The sequence below is a fragment of the Eleutherodactylus coqui genome, chromosome 1, assembly GCF_035609145.1.
Source record: "Eleutherodactylus coqui strain aEleCoq1 chromosome 1, aEleCoq1.hap1, whole genome shotgun sequence".
NCBI classification, from domain to species: Eukaryota; Metazoa; Chordata; class Amphibia; order Anura; family Eleutherodactylidae; genus Eleutherodactylus; species Eleutherodactylus coqui.
Genome location: NC_089837.1, coordinates 160285739 through 160302935, shown reverse-complemented (window position 1 = coordinate 160302935; position 17197 = coordinate 160285739). Strand labels below are relative to the sequence as shown.

Genomic DNA, 17197 nt, shown 5'->3' with positions numbered 1-17197 from the left:
ATGCAATGCTGGGCGGGTTCATTTGTCAGAATTAATCCCGTCTCACACAAACAGATTTTGTATTGCAGATTCCGTGATCGCTGCCCACGCATGTGAAACGCAGACATTAAAATGGATTGACTTTCGCCGTTTCGCTCACAGTAGTTGGTAGAAATTGCAGATTCCGTAAGCGGAAGAAAAAAAAACGCCACATGCTCTATTTTACCATGGATTCCAAGCGTATGAGCTTCATTGATCTCTATAGATGTGTTTGATCCGCACTGCATATGTGGTTACATAGTGTATGGATGCGGATCTGTACGCACGTTGCAGGGAGACCAGATACAAATGGTATAAAGAAAGCAGGAATGTGTGTGCAGACAATGCAGGACAGAGTCTGGGGAGCAACAGCCCCATCCAGACTGCTGTCTGCAACCTCTTCTTGTTCTTCTGGGCTCTTCCGCCACAAGAAAAACCGTTTTGTTTTATTAAGTGCTTTAGGCTGGGTTCACACTGGGCGGATTTGCCGCGGAAATTCCGTCCGGAATTTCGCCACGGGAAATCCGCATGCGGTCGCTAATCCCGAGATTAGCCAGCCATGTGGACGAGATTTCTCAGAAATCTCGTCCACACGGGACGGCAAATCTGCTGCGGCAAAGCTGGCAGAAGCCGCCGCAGCGGAAGAGCGAGAGGCTGGGCCGCTTCAAAACTGCCGCGGGTTTTGAAGCAGCGGTTCTCCTGGCGGAAATCTTGCGGTTCTTCGCTGCGGCCAAACCGCGAGATTTCCGTCGAGAATCCGCCCTGTGTGAACCCAGCCTTATACTACTTTCAAAACAAGTAGTGTAAACCAGCCTAGAGGTCAGTATCCCGTCCTGAAGGCTCTCAGCACGACAGCACAAGAGAATGTTGCCTGGGCGATAGAAGTTGAGCTGCTTTCCGATGTCATTCCCTGCTTGCGATCTTTCTTATGGGTGGATGATACACTATCCATATGTTTACAACCGCACAGTAAACCGCACGCATATGCGACCATATGCAATTCGTTTATGCGATCATTTGCAAGTCTTCCGGATATCCGCACATGGAATTCAACCCGTTCATGTGGCCCCGGCCTTAATAGGTTAAACAATTTTCGTTATATTCTTCGAACAAGCCGATCGGGGAAACCGGTATGGTTATTGCATCTAGGAGTCAACTGTCGAGCAGCTGGCAGTGGGCTGTGTACTATGGCAGTGCCACTTTTCTTTACTCTGTAAGGCTGGGTTCACACAGGGCGGATTTGCCACGAAAATTCTGTCTGGAATTTCGGCGCGGCAAATCCCCTTGCGACCGCTAATCCCCAGGCCGCAGGTTTTGAAGCAGCGCTTTCCCGGCGTAAATTTGGCCGCAGGAGAAAACGCGAGATTTCCGCTAGGGATACGCAGTGGGGGAACCCAGCCTAAGAGCTCTGTCCTTGTTGTAGTCCTATTTCTCGAGCAGGTCAGTTAAAGAAGTGCTACCAGAGCCTGCAGAGACCAACCTGCGTGAGGTCCCAGATGTCTTACCAGTTCATTAAGATGTTCGCTTCTTAAACAGTTGTACTCCAACACGGCTGACTGATTCTCCAAGCTGAGAGATGCCAAGCGTGTCGACGCGCGGCGGATGTAGTTCTAGAGGTGCAGTTTTAGTGCCTCGTAGATTTCGGCATAAGAAGTATAGATGTTAGAAGAAAGCAATAGCACAGAGTTCGTGGGCGCTGAAATTCCGTATACGTAGAGGGGCTTTCAGTTTTATGTGCTTTGTAACTTTTCCATAGGTGCCCTTTCGCCCAGTAATATCTAGCTGGCTGGCGGAAGGCAGATAACTGCTTGCCAATGAAGTTTACAATCTACTATATACTGTGGCGGAAACCAGCTAAAGCCCCTTTTACACGGCAAGACAAATGCGATCGCATGTGATTGGATAGTTTTGATGGTCCGTTGGACCATAACCACTCCTCTAGTTAACCCTTCTGCCACTTCTTTCCTTTCGGCATATTGGTTGATCCCTGTTTATACCAAATAATGCAGCAGCGGGCAAATAATTTTCAGGTTTGCTTGAAAGATCCGATCAGTGATAATTAATGATTTATCGCTGATGGTTCATTCGCTGCACACATTTACATGTAACAATTATTGTGCAAACCAATTGATCTAGCGAATTATTTGCATGGTACTTGTGCCACGGAAAAGGGCCCTAAAGGCTGGTTTACACGGGCCGATGATTGCTCAAAGATCGCACAAACGACAGTTTGAGTGAGAGCTTTGAGCGATCATTTTGCATAAACTATTAAGTAGCTACTCAGCTACTTAAATACCAATAAGGTATGCAAATGAAGCCTTAGCTGAAAGCAGTTCATAGCCCAAGGCTATTATCTGCGCTCAGATCCTTTGTTCTCTAGCGGGAAACAATGCTATCAGCACTCCCCGTGGAGAACTGCTGATAAGGCTGAACAACGATTTTTAGGTTAGAGTGAATTTAATGATCAGCTAGCAGTGCCTGAAAAGCGGACGATGGGTGCACATTTACACACACACTGATTATCACTAAAACGATCGCCGATTAGCAATTTTTTTTTTTTTTTTAAGCGATCATCGGCTGGTGTAAATGGGCCTCAAGTCTCTGTTGGCAGCAGGGCATTGCCCACCCTGTTCTTGGGCCACATGATACAAACCCTTATTTCATGGATGACCATAAACTCTTAGCTGTAAGAACTTCGAATAGAAAACAAATCAAAAAGTGCCAGTTTTGATATAAAGTTTGTACATATATGACATCTAGTTCATCCAATGGCAAAAAAAGTAATACTAAGGCCACATAGAAATAATGATCTATAGTGTGGCTGATATGGGGACTATAAATGCTGCTGAGCATATGGCCACATAGACTTCTGTGAAGTGTGCATTTGTCTTCTTGGTCTGCTTCCTTGCGTTAGGAGACATGCATCAGAAAGCTGTGTCATCTGTATGGAAGAAAAGTCCTGCTGTGTTTTGGGCTCTTTGGGGCTGTATGGTGAGATGTAAAGGTGTCTAAAACCTCATCACATAAAGGGGGTTTCCAGCCAAACACATGTCTATAAACGTTTGTATCATCTGTCCATCACCTGGTCAGACTCGATGAATGCTCATTTATTTTATACTACTTTTTATTTTCTTTCTGACTTTGGTAATTTGATTGTGTTCTGTTTTTATAAACTGGATTTTCCGATAACCCAAGCAGGCAGAGCCTCTGGTTTGCATTGGCAGAGTTGTTTGTTCCTCCTGGTGAGAGAACAATGCCAGAAGTGTCTACAGTCCTGCACAATGTAGATCAGAGGACCCATTGGCTCGCCTTACATGTCTGTTTTAGTAACTCCTTGTATTCCTCATTAAATGACAATTATGAAGCATCTCTTCTTAGAACTCTACATGGTGCCGTTCCTCTGTTACTCCTCCTAGTAATGTATGAAGAACTGGACAGATGTGTCCCTATCACTCGTAACCTGCAGATGTGACCAAATGTAACCCCACTGTTAGAACTTTCTGCCATGATATATGAGAATAGCTGTTATTTTTAATGGTTTAAAGGGAACCTGTCATGTGACCATAACATTATAAACTAAGTAAGGCTGCCTGTCCACGGGCGAATTTTCATTGCGTTCCCTGCGGCTATAATCCGGCTGCGGGGAACACAGTGATTGTTTCCATGGCGTTGCTATGGAAAGCGCAGCCGTGGCGTCCACGAGCGGAGAATCGTAGCGATTCTCCGCTCACGGGCGGCAAATCGCAGCATGCTACGATTTGTCGTGATTCTCCTATCTGACAGATAGGCTCACCGCAGAGATCCGTCTGCTGGCTCCTGCTCCCCTGCGGCAGCTCTTGTGGTGGACATCCGCCGCGGGATATCACTATGCCTGTGGACAGGCAGCCTCATGGTGGTGTTATGGGATGTGGCAGGGAGCCGTGCGTGCGTGTGTGCGTGCGTGCGTGCGTGCGCGCGCGTGTGTGTGTGTGTTTTTATTCTCGCCCACTGCTGCGATTTAGCAGTGTCCTCTGAAATTCTTGTGGTGCATGAAAATCTAACTCTTTACGGAGTTGCATGTACACGCTCCCCCATAGACTTGTATAGGAGCGCGTGCGCACGGGACTCTGAAAAGAGTCAGATGTTTGTGTGCTGCCAGGACTTCAGAGGGGAACGCCGCTGGATCTATGGAGCGAGTAAGTATAAAAACGACATAATCCATCACCCATCCCCGATCAGCGCTGAAGCCGTTTATAATGCTGTGGGGACGTGGCTGGTTCCCTTTAAGCCATTAAAACAAGCCATTCTTTCATCTTAACACAACAAAACCCATTGTAAAGCTATTGAAAGGGTCAATTGTGGCACAAAAAGTCACCATAATGTGCTAAGGTAAATTTGCATTGGAACTCCATAGGGACTGTCCCCCTCCCTTCCTTTGTCAGGTAGCGAGGTAACACCCAGTTGACAATGTATTCGTAAGTCCCCCAGAGGAATACCGGAGGAACAGCAACAATGTAGAGAGAAGAGGCTCCAAAATGATTTATTAGTAGAGATGAGCGAGTATACTCGCTAAGGCACTACTCGCTCGAGTAATGTGCCTTAGCCGAGTATCTCCTCGCTCGTCCATAAAGATTCGGGGGCTGCCGCGGGGGAGAGAGGGGAGGAACGGAGGGGAGATCTCTCACTCCCTCTCTCCCGCCCGCTCTCCCCTGCTCCCCGCCACAACTCACCTGTCAACCGCGCCGACCCCCGAATCTTTATGGACGAGCGGGGAGATACTCGGCTAAGGCACATTACTCGAGCGAGTAGTGCCTTAGCGAGTATACTCGCTCATCTCTATTTATTATGCATTTTAGTAAACACTATGTCAATAGTGGTAATGGGATCTTCCCAGGATAGGCGATAAGTCTGGTCAGTGGGGGCTCCCCACTGATCCCATGTGCCCCTCTTCCTTACAGCAGGTTTACTCAGGGAAGCATCCTCACAGTGACCAGAGAAGGATCGGTGGGGGTCCTGGCAGTGAGTGCCCATTGTATCCTTTGGATAGATGATAATTAGAGGTGAACTCTGGTACATTCCCTTTAACCCTTTCCAATCCACTGTCTGACCTCTGAAGACATTATGATTTAAGGCTGTACAGCTCCGATGTTGGAAGACATCCGTCTGGGTTCTCTTACTGTATATTGCCAGCCTCTCTGCTGTCGAAGCCTATCCAACGTGTCACCTCATGCAGTACTGGCTCTGGCCAGCATATAGCGCCATTGTATAACGGCAGAAAAAGAGTAAAGCCCCTTAGGAAGTACAAATTGCATTGGAAAGGGTTAACATATATGCCTCGGCCATTTCTAGAGCATGGAGTGCGGCACAGCTATGATTTGTGGAGCGTGTGTATATGGGCCGTACGTCGTACTCGTGGCGCCTCTATAAAACCTCCCAGAGGAGCGATCTTTTCTGGTTAAAAAGTAGTTGTTGAGAATTTGCTTACTGCGACACTAAAGTAAAGCTGGTAACTCAGCAACATGTAATGTTTCCTGTGCGCCTCGCTTTGTTTCCTTTGTCCTTATGTAAATGATAAAACGTTGTGTTTGTGCCAATATTCAGCAGGGATGAGCACTGGAGGCTCCTGGACAATCTGAAAACCACCGTGGAAGGATTGGTATCGGGCAACAGCCGAAATGTGTGGTCCAAGTATGGTGGCCTTCAGAGACTCTGCCGAGACATGAGCAACATTCTTCAACACGGGCTCGTATGTGATCAGGTAATCGTGCCTCCTTACTTGAACTGGCTGCAGGACACATTGACTAAAGGCCCATTTACACGTAACGATTATCATTCAAAATTTGTCCAAAAGAAGGAATTTGAGTGATAATCGTTCAGTGTGAATGCGCAAAAATGGCTCCCTTTTTGTTTGCGGTTTCTTAAAGGGGTTTAGTCATTAGAGAAATAAAATCCAATACTTACCTATTCCTCCCCCGTCAGTCTTCTTACTGCATCTTCCCCTCCCCGATCTTCTCCTGACTCCTGCAGACCCCCGCGATCATATCACCTCGAGCCGGCCGGATCCTTTTCTTCCTGTTATGTAGCGTCCATTCACAGGCATTCTGCTTCCTGCAGGTCAGTGTACCCAGTCACTTGTGGCGTAGCGTTTACTGCTTACCATGGAATGCTGAATCCTATGCTGGGCTGCAAATGCGCAGTGCCTCTCCGCAATGGTATATGAACACTCGCAGCGAGACAGTGTGGATGTGCAGTCCCGGCAATAGCCTGGCATAGGAGTCGGCACTCCCTGCTAGGCAGTGAACGCTACATCACTATTGATTGGATACACTGACCGGGGCATTTTGGCATTGTCATAAGCATGGCTCCAACTACATCTTAAATGGTGGTTACAGATTTAAAGGGGTTGTCCCGCGGCAGCAAGTGGGGTTATACACTTCTGTATGGCCATATTAATGCACTTTGTAATATACATCGTGCATTAAATATTGGCCATACAGAAGTTATACACTTACCCCCTCCGGCGCTGGTGTCCCCGTCTCCATGGCGACGATGAAGCCTCTTCTCTGGTCGCCGCAACAGTCGGCGCTTGCGCAGATAAGAATCCTCTGCTGGCTGTGTCCGGGCTCACGAGCTGCGCCCTGGCTCCTCCCTCTTCTCCGCGTCATCGTAGCTCTGCCTCCTTCACGTGGTGCCGATCAGCCAATGAGGTGGCTGTAATCGGCAGTGGAACGCAGGATGGAGAAGAACATCCATGGTGCACCATGGGAGAAGACCCGCGATGCACCGTGGGAGAAGACCAGCGGCGCCATCTTTGAAAGAAGAGAAGACAAAGCTGCAGAACGGAAATCCAGGCAAGAGGAATTTTTTTTTTTTTAAATAACACATGGATGGGGCATTACTGTGGACTAACTGGGGGTCTGTGTTAAAAAAAACAAAACTTTGTTTTGCCGCGGGACAACCTCTTTAACTCCAAAACCAAATTTTATTTATTTTTTCTTGGCATTGTGGATATGAAAGCTTAACTAAGTTTTCTGATAAGTCACTGTTCGACCTTTCAAGACGCCTTGACATGACTCAAGATTCTATTTAGATAAGCCGATTCTCATTTGAACGAATGGGTGACGTCACCGCTGGCTCGTTCACTCAGGCAGCCTGTTTATAAACCTCGTCAGCTCATTCAGAGGAGAATCGTTCAGTCCTGTACATTCGCTGTATAAGTGAGGACAGGGACTGAACGAGCGCTGGTTAACCCGAACGATGAGTGAACGAACCAACAATGAATCTTACATCTGCATAAAGTGAACGATTCTTGTTTGTCCCATTGTTCGTTCGCATTTAGACTGAACGATTCTTGTTCACTTTCGGTCGTTTGAACATTAATTGCTCCGTCTAAACGCACCGTAAGAGGATACTGAGTGGATGAACACGTACTGTACTCCTGCAAATATACAGATGGTCTAAAGATAAGTAATACTCTGTGGCTGGGACACATACCCGAGGGCCACTTTACACAGAACGACTGTCAGGTGCATAAGCACTCGACAGCCCTCCCACTGACTATTGCATTGGTGCTTTTAAGCAGGAGAGATAGTCGTTCAGAGAATGGAGGTGGAGCGGCTGGGGATCACCCACATTCATTCACTACATGGATGAACGATTGTCTGTTTATACGGGCCGATTGGTTGTGTATATGGAACTACTATTGGCTGAAATCACTGTTTTCAGCAATTACTCAGGCAATAATCTCCCTATGTAACGGTAAGAGCCCTGTGTGGCATAGTGTGTTAAGGCAGCAGAAATGCAATCCTAAGCTCTCACTCACGACCTGAAGGTTGCGGGTTCGGATAGCCCTCTCAAGGTTGACTCAGCCTTCCAAGGTCGGTAAAAGGAGTACCCAGCTTGCTGGGGGGTAAAGATGACTTGGGAAGGCAATGGCAAACCACCCTGCAGAAACAGTCTGCCAAGAAAATGTCACGATTAGAGATAAGCGAACCTACTCGTTTCGAGTAATTACTCGATTGAGCACCGCGATTTTCGAGTACTTCCGTACTCTGGTGAAAAGATTCGGGGGGCGGGAGGAGGCGTGGCAGAGCGGGGGGTAGCAGCGTGGAACAGGGGGGAGCCCTCTCTCCCCCCCCCCCCCCCCCCCCCCCACTCCCCGCTGCAACCCCCAACTTACCCACGGCACCCCCCGAATCTTTTCACCCGAGTACGGAAGTACTCGAAAATCGCGAGCGAAAAAGGGGCGTGGCCGAGTGGGTTCGCTCATCTCTAGTCACGATGTGACATCACCCTAGGAGTCAGTCATGACTCGGTGCTTGCACCAGGGAAGTTTAGCTAATTGTACCTTTTAACCCTGCTTTTTTATTTTTTTTCATTGTTTTTTTCGCACTCTGCAATTTAATCAGACATCAGGATGTGATGAGCATTCGGCTCTGACGGTGACATTGTGGTGTCTCTGCTCCGCTGGTCTCTTGTCAGCTGCTGTATAACTAGGTAGACATGATATTCAGGAGTCTGGGATAGTTAAATGGGGATACCTGTAAGGGCGTTATAACGGCAGGGCTATTCTCCACATTCCCTGGCTTTAGTAAACTACTGAATGGAATATATCTGATAACTCGAGGACTTATAAGTCCCAGTAAATAAACCTAATCGCATATTTTTGAAAATGGTTGACATTTATTAACGCCATTATTCTGCTTCAGGTCTACAGTAAGCAGCAGAACTACTGGAGTTTTGTGAAGAGCAGCCCCCGAATCTTCCCCGCATCGTCCCCGCAGGTAGAGCAGGTAAAACATGTGTCTAGCACAAAGCTTTGCTGGGACCTGCAGAGATGGGCAGATACTATGTGTTTGAGTTCACAATTCCAAAGCTTATCTCTGTATGTTTTAGTCCAGTTATATTAGGCAGACGTTTATTTTGCACTATGTGCAAATTATTTTCTTAATAACCTTTATTGAGATCCTGAATTTTACCAAATTGCCTACTAATAAATATTCACTAGATGCTCCTTCTGTTTCTTATCCTCACTTATACTATCAATTTATGCAAAGTCTACTTAAATGTGTACATTCCCGGCAGAATATATATGTATCATAAAGTAATGTTTTTCAGAGATCCTAATCTAAAAGAATTATAACCTTAGACCCCGCGCCTGACTTGTTTTGCCACACAAGGCATCATCAGGGAAACGGGGCTATGTTCCAAATTTTTGGGACTATTAGGCCTCATGTCCACGGGGAAAATCAGGCCCGCCGCGGATTCTTCATGGAGAATCCCGCAGCGGGTCCCTCCTGCCCCGCGGACATGAGGCTAAATATAAGAATACACTCACCGGTCCGGACGCTGCGGATCTTCCCTCCGTTGCGGACGGATTTTCTTTCTTCGGCCCAGCGGATGTGCTCGGCACGCCAGCAGCGTGCTGCGCCGAAGAAAGAAGATCCGGCCGCGACGGAGGGAAGATCCGCAGCGTCCGGACAGGTGAGTTTTAATTCTGGTACGCGTGTTCTGCGGATCCGGACGGCTTCCATAGGCTTCCCCTGCGGGACACCCGCACTAAAATGGAGCATGTCACGTTTTTTTTCCTGCACGCAGACCTGCATCTGAAGGGGAAAATGACTGTTTAACTACCTGCGGGTGTCCAATGCATCCCTATGGGACGTGGATTCGCGTGCGGGAAAAATGCTGCAGATTTAAAATGACAATTTACCCGTGGACATGAGGCCTTAGACAACATAAAACTGGGGGAAAAACCTCATTTAAATGTCTCTAGTGGTCTAACAAAGTGGAGGGGCTACAGTCATTTACTTTGCTGTTCTAGTATAGAAAAGCTGGTCAATGGTGAACAGCCAGCTCCTATTAAACTTAGTGTGTCCACTTAAACAATGACGGAAGCAGATAGGTTCACATTATACACAGCATTGTACATGCACACAATACACACAGCTCTAGGTCCCCATAACGTGGAAGACCAAGCCGTGGACGGGGAACAGTTCAAGCCGAATCCTTAAAACACTTACAATAATTTTTCCAAACATCGGGTCAATCTAGTATATAATATATTGATTGCTTCTTTTTGGGATATCGGCCCAGGGGTAGATCTCTTTGGAGATTGAGGGCGATTACTTCACTATTACGTTCCTCAGTAGACTTTAGTTTTATCAAACCTTTCTTTTGTTGGGTGGTTTTTAATGAAAAATGAAGAGTCACAACTGAAGGTCCTTTGTCTTTAAGGGCAATATATATACATATTCTTTCATATTAATTAATAAGACCCGCTGTCCCTCTTTTTGGTCCTCCTTTTTTTTTATTGTCTATTTTATTTGTGTTTTTGTTTTTTTTTATTCTGAACTCCTCTTTTTGCTTCTTTCTCTAGTTCCTCCTCTTCTGCGAAAACAGCCAGAGGAATGGTGATGGTGGCAGCGAGGACAGCGGACAGTTATGGTTACAGCATAGCCTACAGTTTCACTGTCTGTCCACACAGCTCAAGGAGCTTCTGGGTAACAGACAGTACACCAAGAAGTTCTACTCTGGTAATAAACATGGTGTATCATTGTACCAATTTCCAGTTTCTCCACTAGTCACTGCTTCCCCCTCCTGCTTTCACTAGTCATTACTGTAGGCCACCTTCTTCAACAGCAGGCAGACCAGGATGCCAACTCCACCTTAATCCTCACAGCACAGCCTCCTCTTCCCCCGTATATTCAGCAGGGGGCTACATACGAGCAGCCCATAGACACACGTTGTAGCCTCCTGCATTAATTTCGGCCAACAGGGACTAAGGAGGACTGCGTTGGGCTGTGATTATAAGCTGTTACAGACCACTTCTGTCAGGTGCGATAAAGCTTAACCCCTTCCCGCCCCAGGACATATCGGTACATCCTGGGAGCCTGGTACTTCCCGCAACAAGACGTACCGGTATGTCCTAGGGATAGCGGGAGATCACATATGATCCCGCACTATCCCGCAGCGGGAGGGCATCGGAGATGCGCCCCCCGCTGTTAACCTCTTCCCTGCCGCGATCTAAGTAGATCGCGGCAGGGAAAGAGTTCACAGAGGGACCGCACTCCCTCTGTGTCTCCGGCTGGCACTCGCGATGTCATCGCGAGAGCCCGGCCTGTCACCATGGCAACAGGACGCCAGGCACTGGCGTCTTGTATTGCCTATGCCTATGATTGCTGTATAAGCGATAAGGCATGGCAGAGCAGTAGCTCTGCCATGCCTTATGACAGCGCTCATAGGCACAGTGCTGCAAGTCCCTCAGAGGGACTCAAATAGTGTAAAAAAAAAAAAAAAGAAAAAGAAAATCAAAATGTAAAAAAAACCCTTTTTTTATGCTTTTTCTAATATTAGCATAAAAAAAATTAAAACCCCACATATTGGGTATTGACGCGGCTGTAACGACGTGTACAAAAAGTTGAACACGCTTTTTATTTTGTACGGCAAAAAGCGTAACAAAAAACGCTAAAAAACAGAGGCAAAATGCTAATTTTTTGCATTTTTGCCAACCAAAAATTGCAATAAAAGTGATCAAAAATGCCGTACATTCCCCAAAATGGAACCAACAAAAACTACAGCTCGTCTCGCCAAAAATAAGCCTTTTATAGAGCTCCCTACATAGAAAAATAAAAAAGTTACAGGACTTTGAATGCAGCTATAGAGAAAAAAAAAGATTTCCAAAAAAAAGGGTTTTTATTGCAGAAAAGTGTAAAAACCTAAAAAAAATAAGAATTTTGGTATCGTTGTAACTGTACCGACCCGCAGAAAAAATGTAGTGTGTCATTTATGCTGCATGATTAACGCTGTAAAAAAAAAAAAAAAAAAAATCTATGGCAGAATTGATGCGTTTTCTCTCCCTTTTAGCATAAAAAAAATAATAAAAAGTTTTACGATATAGTCTATGTACCCAAAAGTGGCACCGATAAAAACTACAGCTCGCCACGCAAAAAACAAGCCCTTATAAGGCCGCGTCCACGAAAAAATAAAAAAGTTATGGTTTTTGAAAAATGGAGATGGAAAAATACCAAAAGTCGCTTGGTCCTCAACGCCAAAATAGGCCATGTCATTAAGGGGTTAACGCCCTTATTGATTGCATAAGCGCCATGCATTTGGCACTGGGTGGAAGCTCTCCGCCATTAATTGCATATATGGTAATAAGTAAAATCCAATTGCCGGGTCTCAGGTTTCACTTATAGCACATTTTTGCTCTAGAGCAGAATGTTTTCACTGAATCCCTTTTCTTATCTAGTAGAGTACATAGTATATAGTGCAAACAACAAAGGTCTCCAGCGCACATTTTCTTCATAGAGCACCCAAGCTATACTGTATATTATACAGTGCACAATTCTCATGGAGACCAAGCTGTGATAACCTCCAGTAATTTAGTTTGATAGCGGTGTACAACAATGTTTCTTCCTGTAATAGTTTGGACTTGGAATGGAAAGCTAGTTACTCTTTTGTGGAAGTCATTTATAACTCCATTGCAAGCAGTTCTATAGATTTTGCTAAAATGTTTTTATATTATTTTCATAGCTGAAATCCTTTTTCCTAACTAAAACTTTGCGTACTTTAGAAGCCATGCAAACGAGTGATGAAATTATCCTTCATAGCGCCACCTACTGGAATGGTAGCTACCATATGAGTCACTATCCAACCTTTTACCAGGCCTTGCAATATGACTTGTGATATAAGCCAAGCTAGAATATCCATGCACATACAGCTGTTTTGAGGTTATTGCCCCTTATCAGTAGGGTTCTGTCTGTCTGGCTAGGTGTACATTGGTGAGAAGCAATAACTCTGAAACAGCTGTATGTGCATGGATAATCTGGCTTGTCATATTTCCCTAGTTGTCTTGCAAGGCCTGTTAAGAGGTTGGATATTGACTCATGAGTAACTATCATTCCAATAGGCGGTACTGTGGAAGACAATTCCATTATTCATTTGCATGAATTTTTCCCAGGAAGCTTTGCATGGCCTATGTAAGACTCCCTACACCCTTGTGGAGCTCTCCACAAGGCTAAACATGTTTTAAAAGAATTATTGCTTTAAAACATAACTTCATTTTCTCTTTTAGTAAAATAATTTGTCCCAATTAATACAACCTCAATCTTTCTTTGCTTGTCCCTAAGATACTGCCTTCCTTCTAAGTGACACTCATGTAACAGCCATGTTTCAGTGTCTGGAGGCTGTTGAGCAGAATAACCCAAGATTACTGGCACAGATTGACCCATCAATGGTGAGCATTTCTGATTCTCTCTACTTGGCTATCTCTCCCGTTGTCACTTTATGTATCTACTATAAATATAGTATATATTTTTCATGCATGTACACTTTTATTTCCTAGCTTGCTGGAAAAAGGGAATTCACTATTTCAGCAAAAAGTTTGAGTCTTGCAGCTCTTCCTGTGACGCCAATCATCCCATACACTGAAAACCTGCACCAATCCCTCTGTAAGCCCTACAACAGCCTGCAAGTTCCAGCTAGCATGCCCAGCAATGGTATGACCTGTAAAGCTTTACACTGATTTTGACTGTCATAATAAAAGCAGTAACGTGTATATACAGTATATTGCTTCTGAGAGTCTTTGAACTATGTTTGCTGAGACTTTATTGCTAACACACCTGTTATATGAGATCTATAAAGATGTTCTACTGGGGTTTTAACATGAGTCATTTCATACCTGGTTTCGGAAACCTTAATACTTCTTGTTGCATTTTGACTCGGGCCTACCCTACGGAATTTACTTCCTCCTGTTGGGCCCTGGGTCACACACTCCATGTCCTGTTATGTGTCGCTGTCCTTTTATGATCACTGCAGACTTTCTCAACAAATTGGTCATATAATCCATTGTTTCTTTCAGGCTTTTGTTCCAGCACAGTAGATCAGCAGAACAACATCTCTAAAGAGTGTGTATCGCTTCCTGTTAATGAGCCCTATGAGCCTTTTTCTCCTGTAAGTGAAATGAGTATTAGCACTATGACCAGCCACAGTGAAGAAACTGCTAGCCCGGAAGACCCACCTAGCGAGGCCGATGATGGCCCAGAGTACCTGGCAATAGGAAACATGAGCCGCAGAGCATCTACCCAAAGCAGCAGTAGTTCTAATCTCTTCTCCAGCTCGCAAAAATCAGACCCTCCAGTTTCAACTACACCAGTTGTACCAAGTATCACGCTGCATTCTGTCCCTCGCCGCTCAAGCTTCTCCGAAGGCCAAATGAGTAATGGATCAAGCCACATCCGAAAGAGCCACATGCGCTCACACTCTGATACTCATGTGGCCATTGGAAAAAATCAGGGTAAGTTTAGTGCTCACTACAGATTCTGTTGCTTATGGGTCCAGAAAGTTTTCATTAGTTTTATTCTTAGCTGGAGAAGGTATAGACTGGCGATATCCTTAATCACGCAGATTGCGATGTGTACAGGACAGTATCATACAAAATATTAGTACAGTCTTCAGAATTTTTTTTTTTCATCATTCTGCACTCAATACTCCATAATGGCAAAATGAAAACAGAATGTTTGTTAGTTTTTCAATTTTTAAAAAATTTCTAACATTTTGCATTGACATAAGTATTCAGACCCCTTGGTATGACACTTGAGATTTATTCTCTTGAAGATTTTTTTGAGAAGTTTCTGCACCTTGATCAGAATCCACCTGTGGTAAATTCGGTTGACTGGACATAATTTTAAAAGCAATATGTCTGTCTATATGAGATCTTGCAGCTCACAATGCATATCAAAGACAAAACCAAGCCATGTGGAGGAAAGAACTGCCTGTAGAGTTCAGAGACTAGGATTGTGTGGAGTCACAGATCTGAGGAAGGTTACAAAAAAAAATTCTGTTGCACTGAATGTTCCCAAGAGCGCAGCATCCTCTATAATTCTTCAATAGGAGAAGTCTTGAACCACCAGGACTCTTCCTAGAGCTGCCGACCCACCAAACTAAGTAATCTTGGAATAACACAAAACTAAGTAATTGGGGAAGAAGGATCTTAGTAAGAGAGGTGACCAAGAGCCCATTGGTCAATCTGGCTGAGCTCCAAAGAGCCTTATGGGAGAAAGGTCGATAATCACTGCGGCACTCCACTAATCTGGGCTTGTGACAGATGGGCAGAAAGAAGCCTCTCTTCAGTAAAAGATATTCTTAATGACAACCTGATCAAGGGATATCTGATTGGGCGGAAGGTTGACCTTCCAACAAGACAATGACCCTAAGTACACAGCCAAGACATCACAGGAGTGGCTTAGGGAATGTCCTTGAGTCACCCATCCAGAGAAGTGACTTGAACTTAATCAAACGTCTTTGGAGAGACCGGAGAATGGCTGTCCACAGACGGCCCCCATCCAACCTGACAGAGCTTTATAAGATCTGCAGAGAAGAATGGCAGAAAATCCATGAATCCAGGTGTACAAACCTTGTGGCATCCTACCTAAGAAGACTGGAGGCTGTAATCGCTGCCAAGGGTTCTCCAACTAAGTACTGAGTACAGGGTGTGAATACTTATGTTAATGCAAAATGTTAGAAATCTTGTAACTTTTCTTTAAATTCAAAACTAACATCCTGCTGTCACTTCATCATTATGGGGTATTGAGTGCAGAATGATGGGGGGGAAACATTTCATTTTGCACAAGGTCACAACATAACAAAGTAAAAAACTCTGAAAGTGTCTGAAGACTTTACAGATGCATTGTAAGTATATGGTTAGCTGATCCCAGATCTGTTATTGGAAGATAATGTGTAACATGTTTTTTATATGTTGTATTTGCGCACCCTGTGATGTATATTCTTGCTTTACCTCTGACTGCTGACACAAGGAGGTGAACGGAGTATCACTAGTATAATGGAGGACCCTGTAGCAGGTTCAGCATTTATTATCAGTCGAAGAGCAGAAGCACTGGTCACACTGATACAATGGTTATACAAGAGCATTCTAGTAGTCTGACATGCATGACTACTTAAGGAGAAGTTGCCATCTTCCATGTAGTCTGATATTAATAATCACCCCGATCTGCTGTTCAGGAGTATCAAAAAGTGACTATCTCCCTATAAACTAGGAGATTTATGAAAAACTCCCTTCAGTTTGTCTCGGAGAACAAATACAGATGCTCCCCGACTTGCGAACAGGTTCCGTTCCGGGAGCCCGTTCGCAAGTCCGTTTTGTTCGCAAGTCGAACAAATGGTAGTATGGAGGGGATCGCGGGTGGATCCCGCTCCATACAACGTCGGGTGCCGGCTGTTCTTACAGCGGGCACCCGGCGGCAGCAGTTCCGACGAGCCACGCCGCTTGTCAGAACTGTTAACACTTTAAATACCGCTCTGACAGCGGTATTTAAAGTGTTAACAGTTCTGACGAGCGGCGCGGCTCGTCAGATCTGCTGCCGCCGGGTGCCCCCGCTGTAAGAAACAGCCTGCACCCGACGTTCAGGGGGCCCGTACAGCGTCCCACGATGAGATCGTGGGACGCTGTGTGGTTGCTAGGCAGCCGGAGACCTCCTGAAAGGCCCCAGGGCTGCCTATGCAGAGTGCCCATCAAGCGCACGGCTTGATAGGCGCTCTGCATAGACAGCCCTAGGGCCTTTCAGAAGGCCCCCGGCTGCCCAGCAACCGCGATGTGACTGGACAGGCTTCTATCAGGCTTGATAGAAGCCTGTCCGGTCCCTGCACAGCATGATGTAATGCCATAGCATTACATCATACTGTGCAGGACAGATAGTTCGTATCTAGCGAAATTCGTAACTCGAATGTTCGCAAGTCGGGGACTATCTGTACATATAATATATTTTTTCTATTGTAGCACTATATGGAAAGAAATTGCCCAAAATTGGTGCTTCGCTTAACAAGGAATTGTGTCTCTATGTTTATATAGAAAGTAACAATTGAAAAGTGTGATCTTGGCCTAATACCTTTCTTGTGTCCTGGTCTTATCACATGTATAACGCTCCTTGAAAATGACACCTTAGGGCCCTTTTACACTGGATGACTTTCTGGGTGCAGATGCCTGACAGGTCATCTCGGTAATAATCATTCCTGTGCTTTCACACAGGGACGATCATCGTTCTGTGAATGGTAGCAGGATCAATCCATCCGCCCACCTCCATTCACAGTAAGAAGGCAGTCGTTGATAAGTGAACGACTGCCTGTTTACATGGGCCAATCCCTTCTTCATTTTCTGCAGGCTGGAAACCGAGCGAACGACCAA

The 17197-nt window shown here is 45.4% G+C and overlaps 1 protein-coding gene across 4 annotated transcripts in view; it reads left to right on the top strand.

Annotated features, from left to right (window-relative positions):
- RUBCN (rubicon autophagy regulator) overlaps positions 1 to 17197 on the top strand; it is a 38081-nt gene that overhangs the window by 4789 nt on the left and 16095 nt on the right. Inside the window, exons 2-8 of one of the 4 annotated variants that reach the window (XM_066602531.1) lie at positions 5599 to 5755; positions 8706 to 8780; positions 10376 to 10532; positions 13128 to 13234; positions 13343 to 13496; positions 13859 to 14293; positions 15813 to 15857. In XM_066602531.1, coding sequence (XP_066458628.1) covers positions 5599 to 5755; positions 8706 to 8780; positions 10376 to 10532; positions 13128 to 13234; positions 13343 to 13496; positions 13859 to 14293; positions 15813 to 15857 — 1130 coding nt within the window. Of the gene's footprint in view, positions 1 to 5598; positions 5756 to 8705; positions 8790 to 10375; positions 10533 to 13127; positions 13235 to 13342; positions 13497 to 13858; positions 14294 to 15812; positions 15858 to 17197 lie in introns of all 4 variants that reach the window. The other 3 variants (XM_066602512.1, XM_066602522.1, XM_066602542.1) reach the window with 3 other exon arrangements.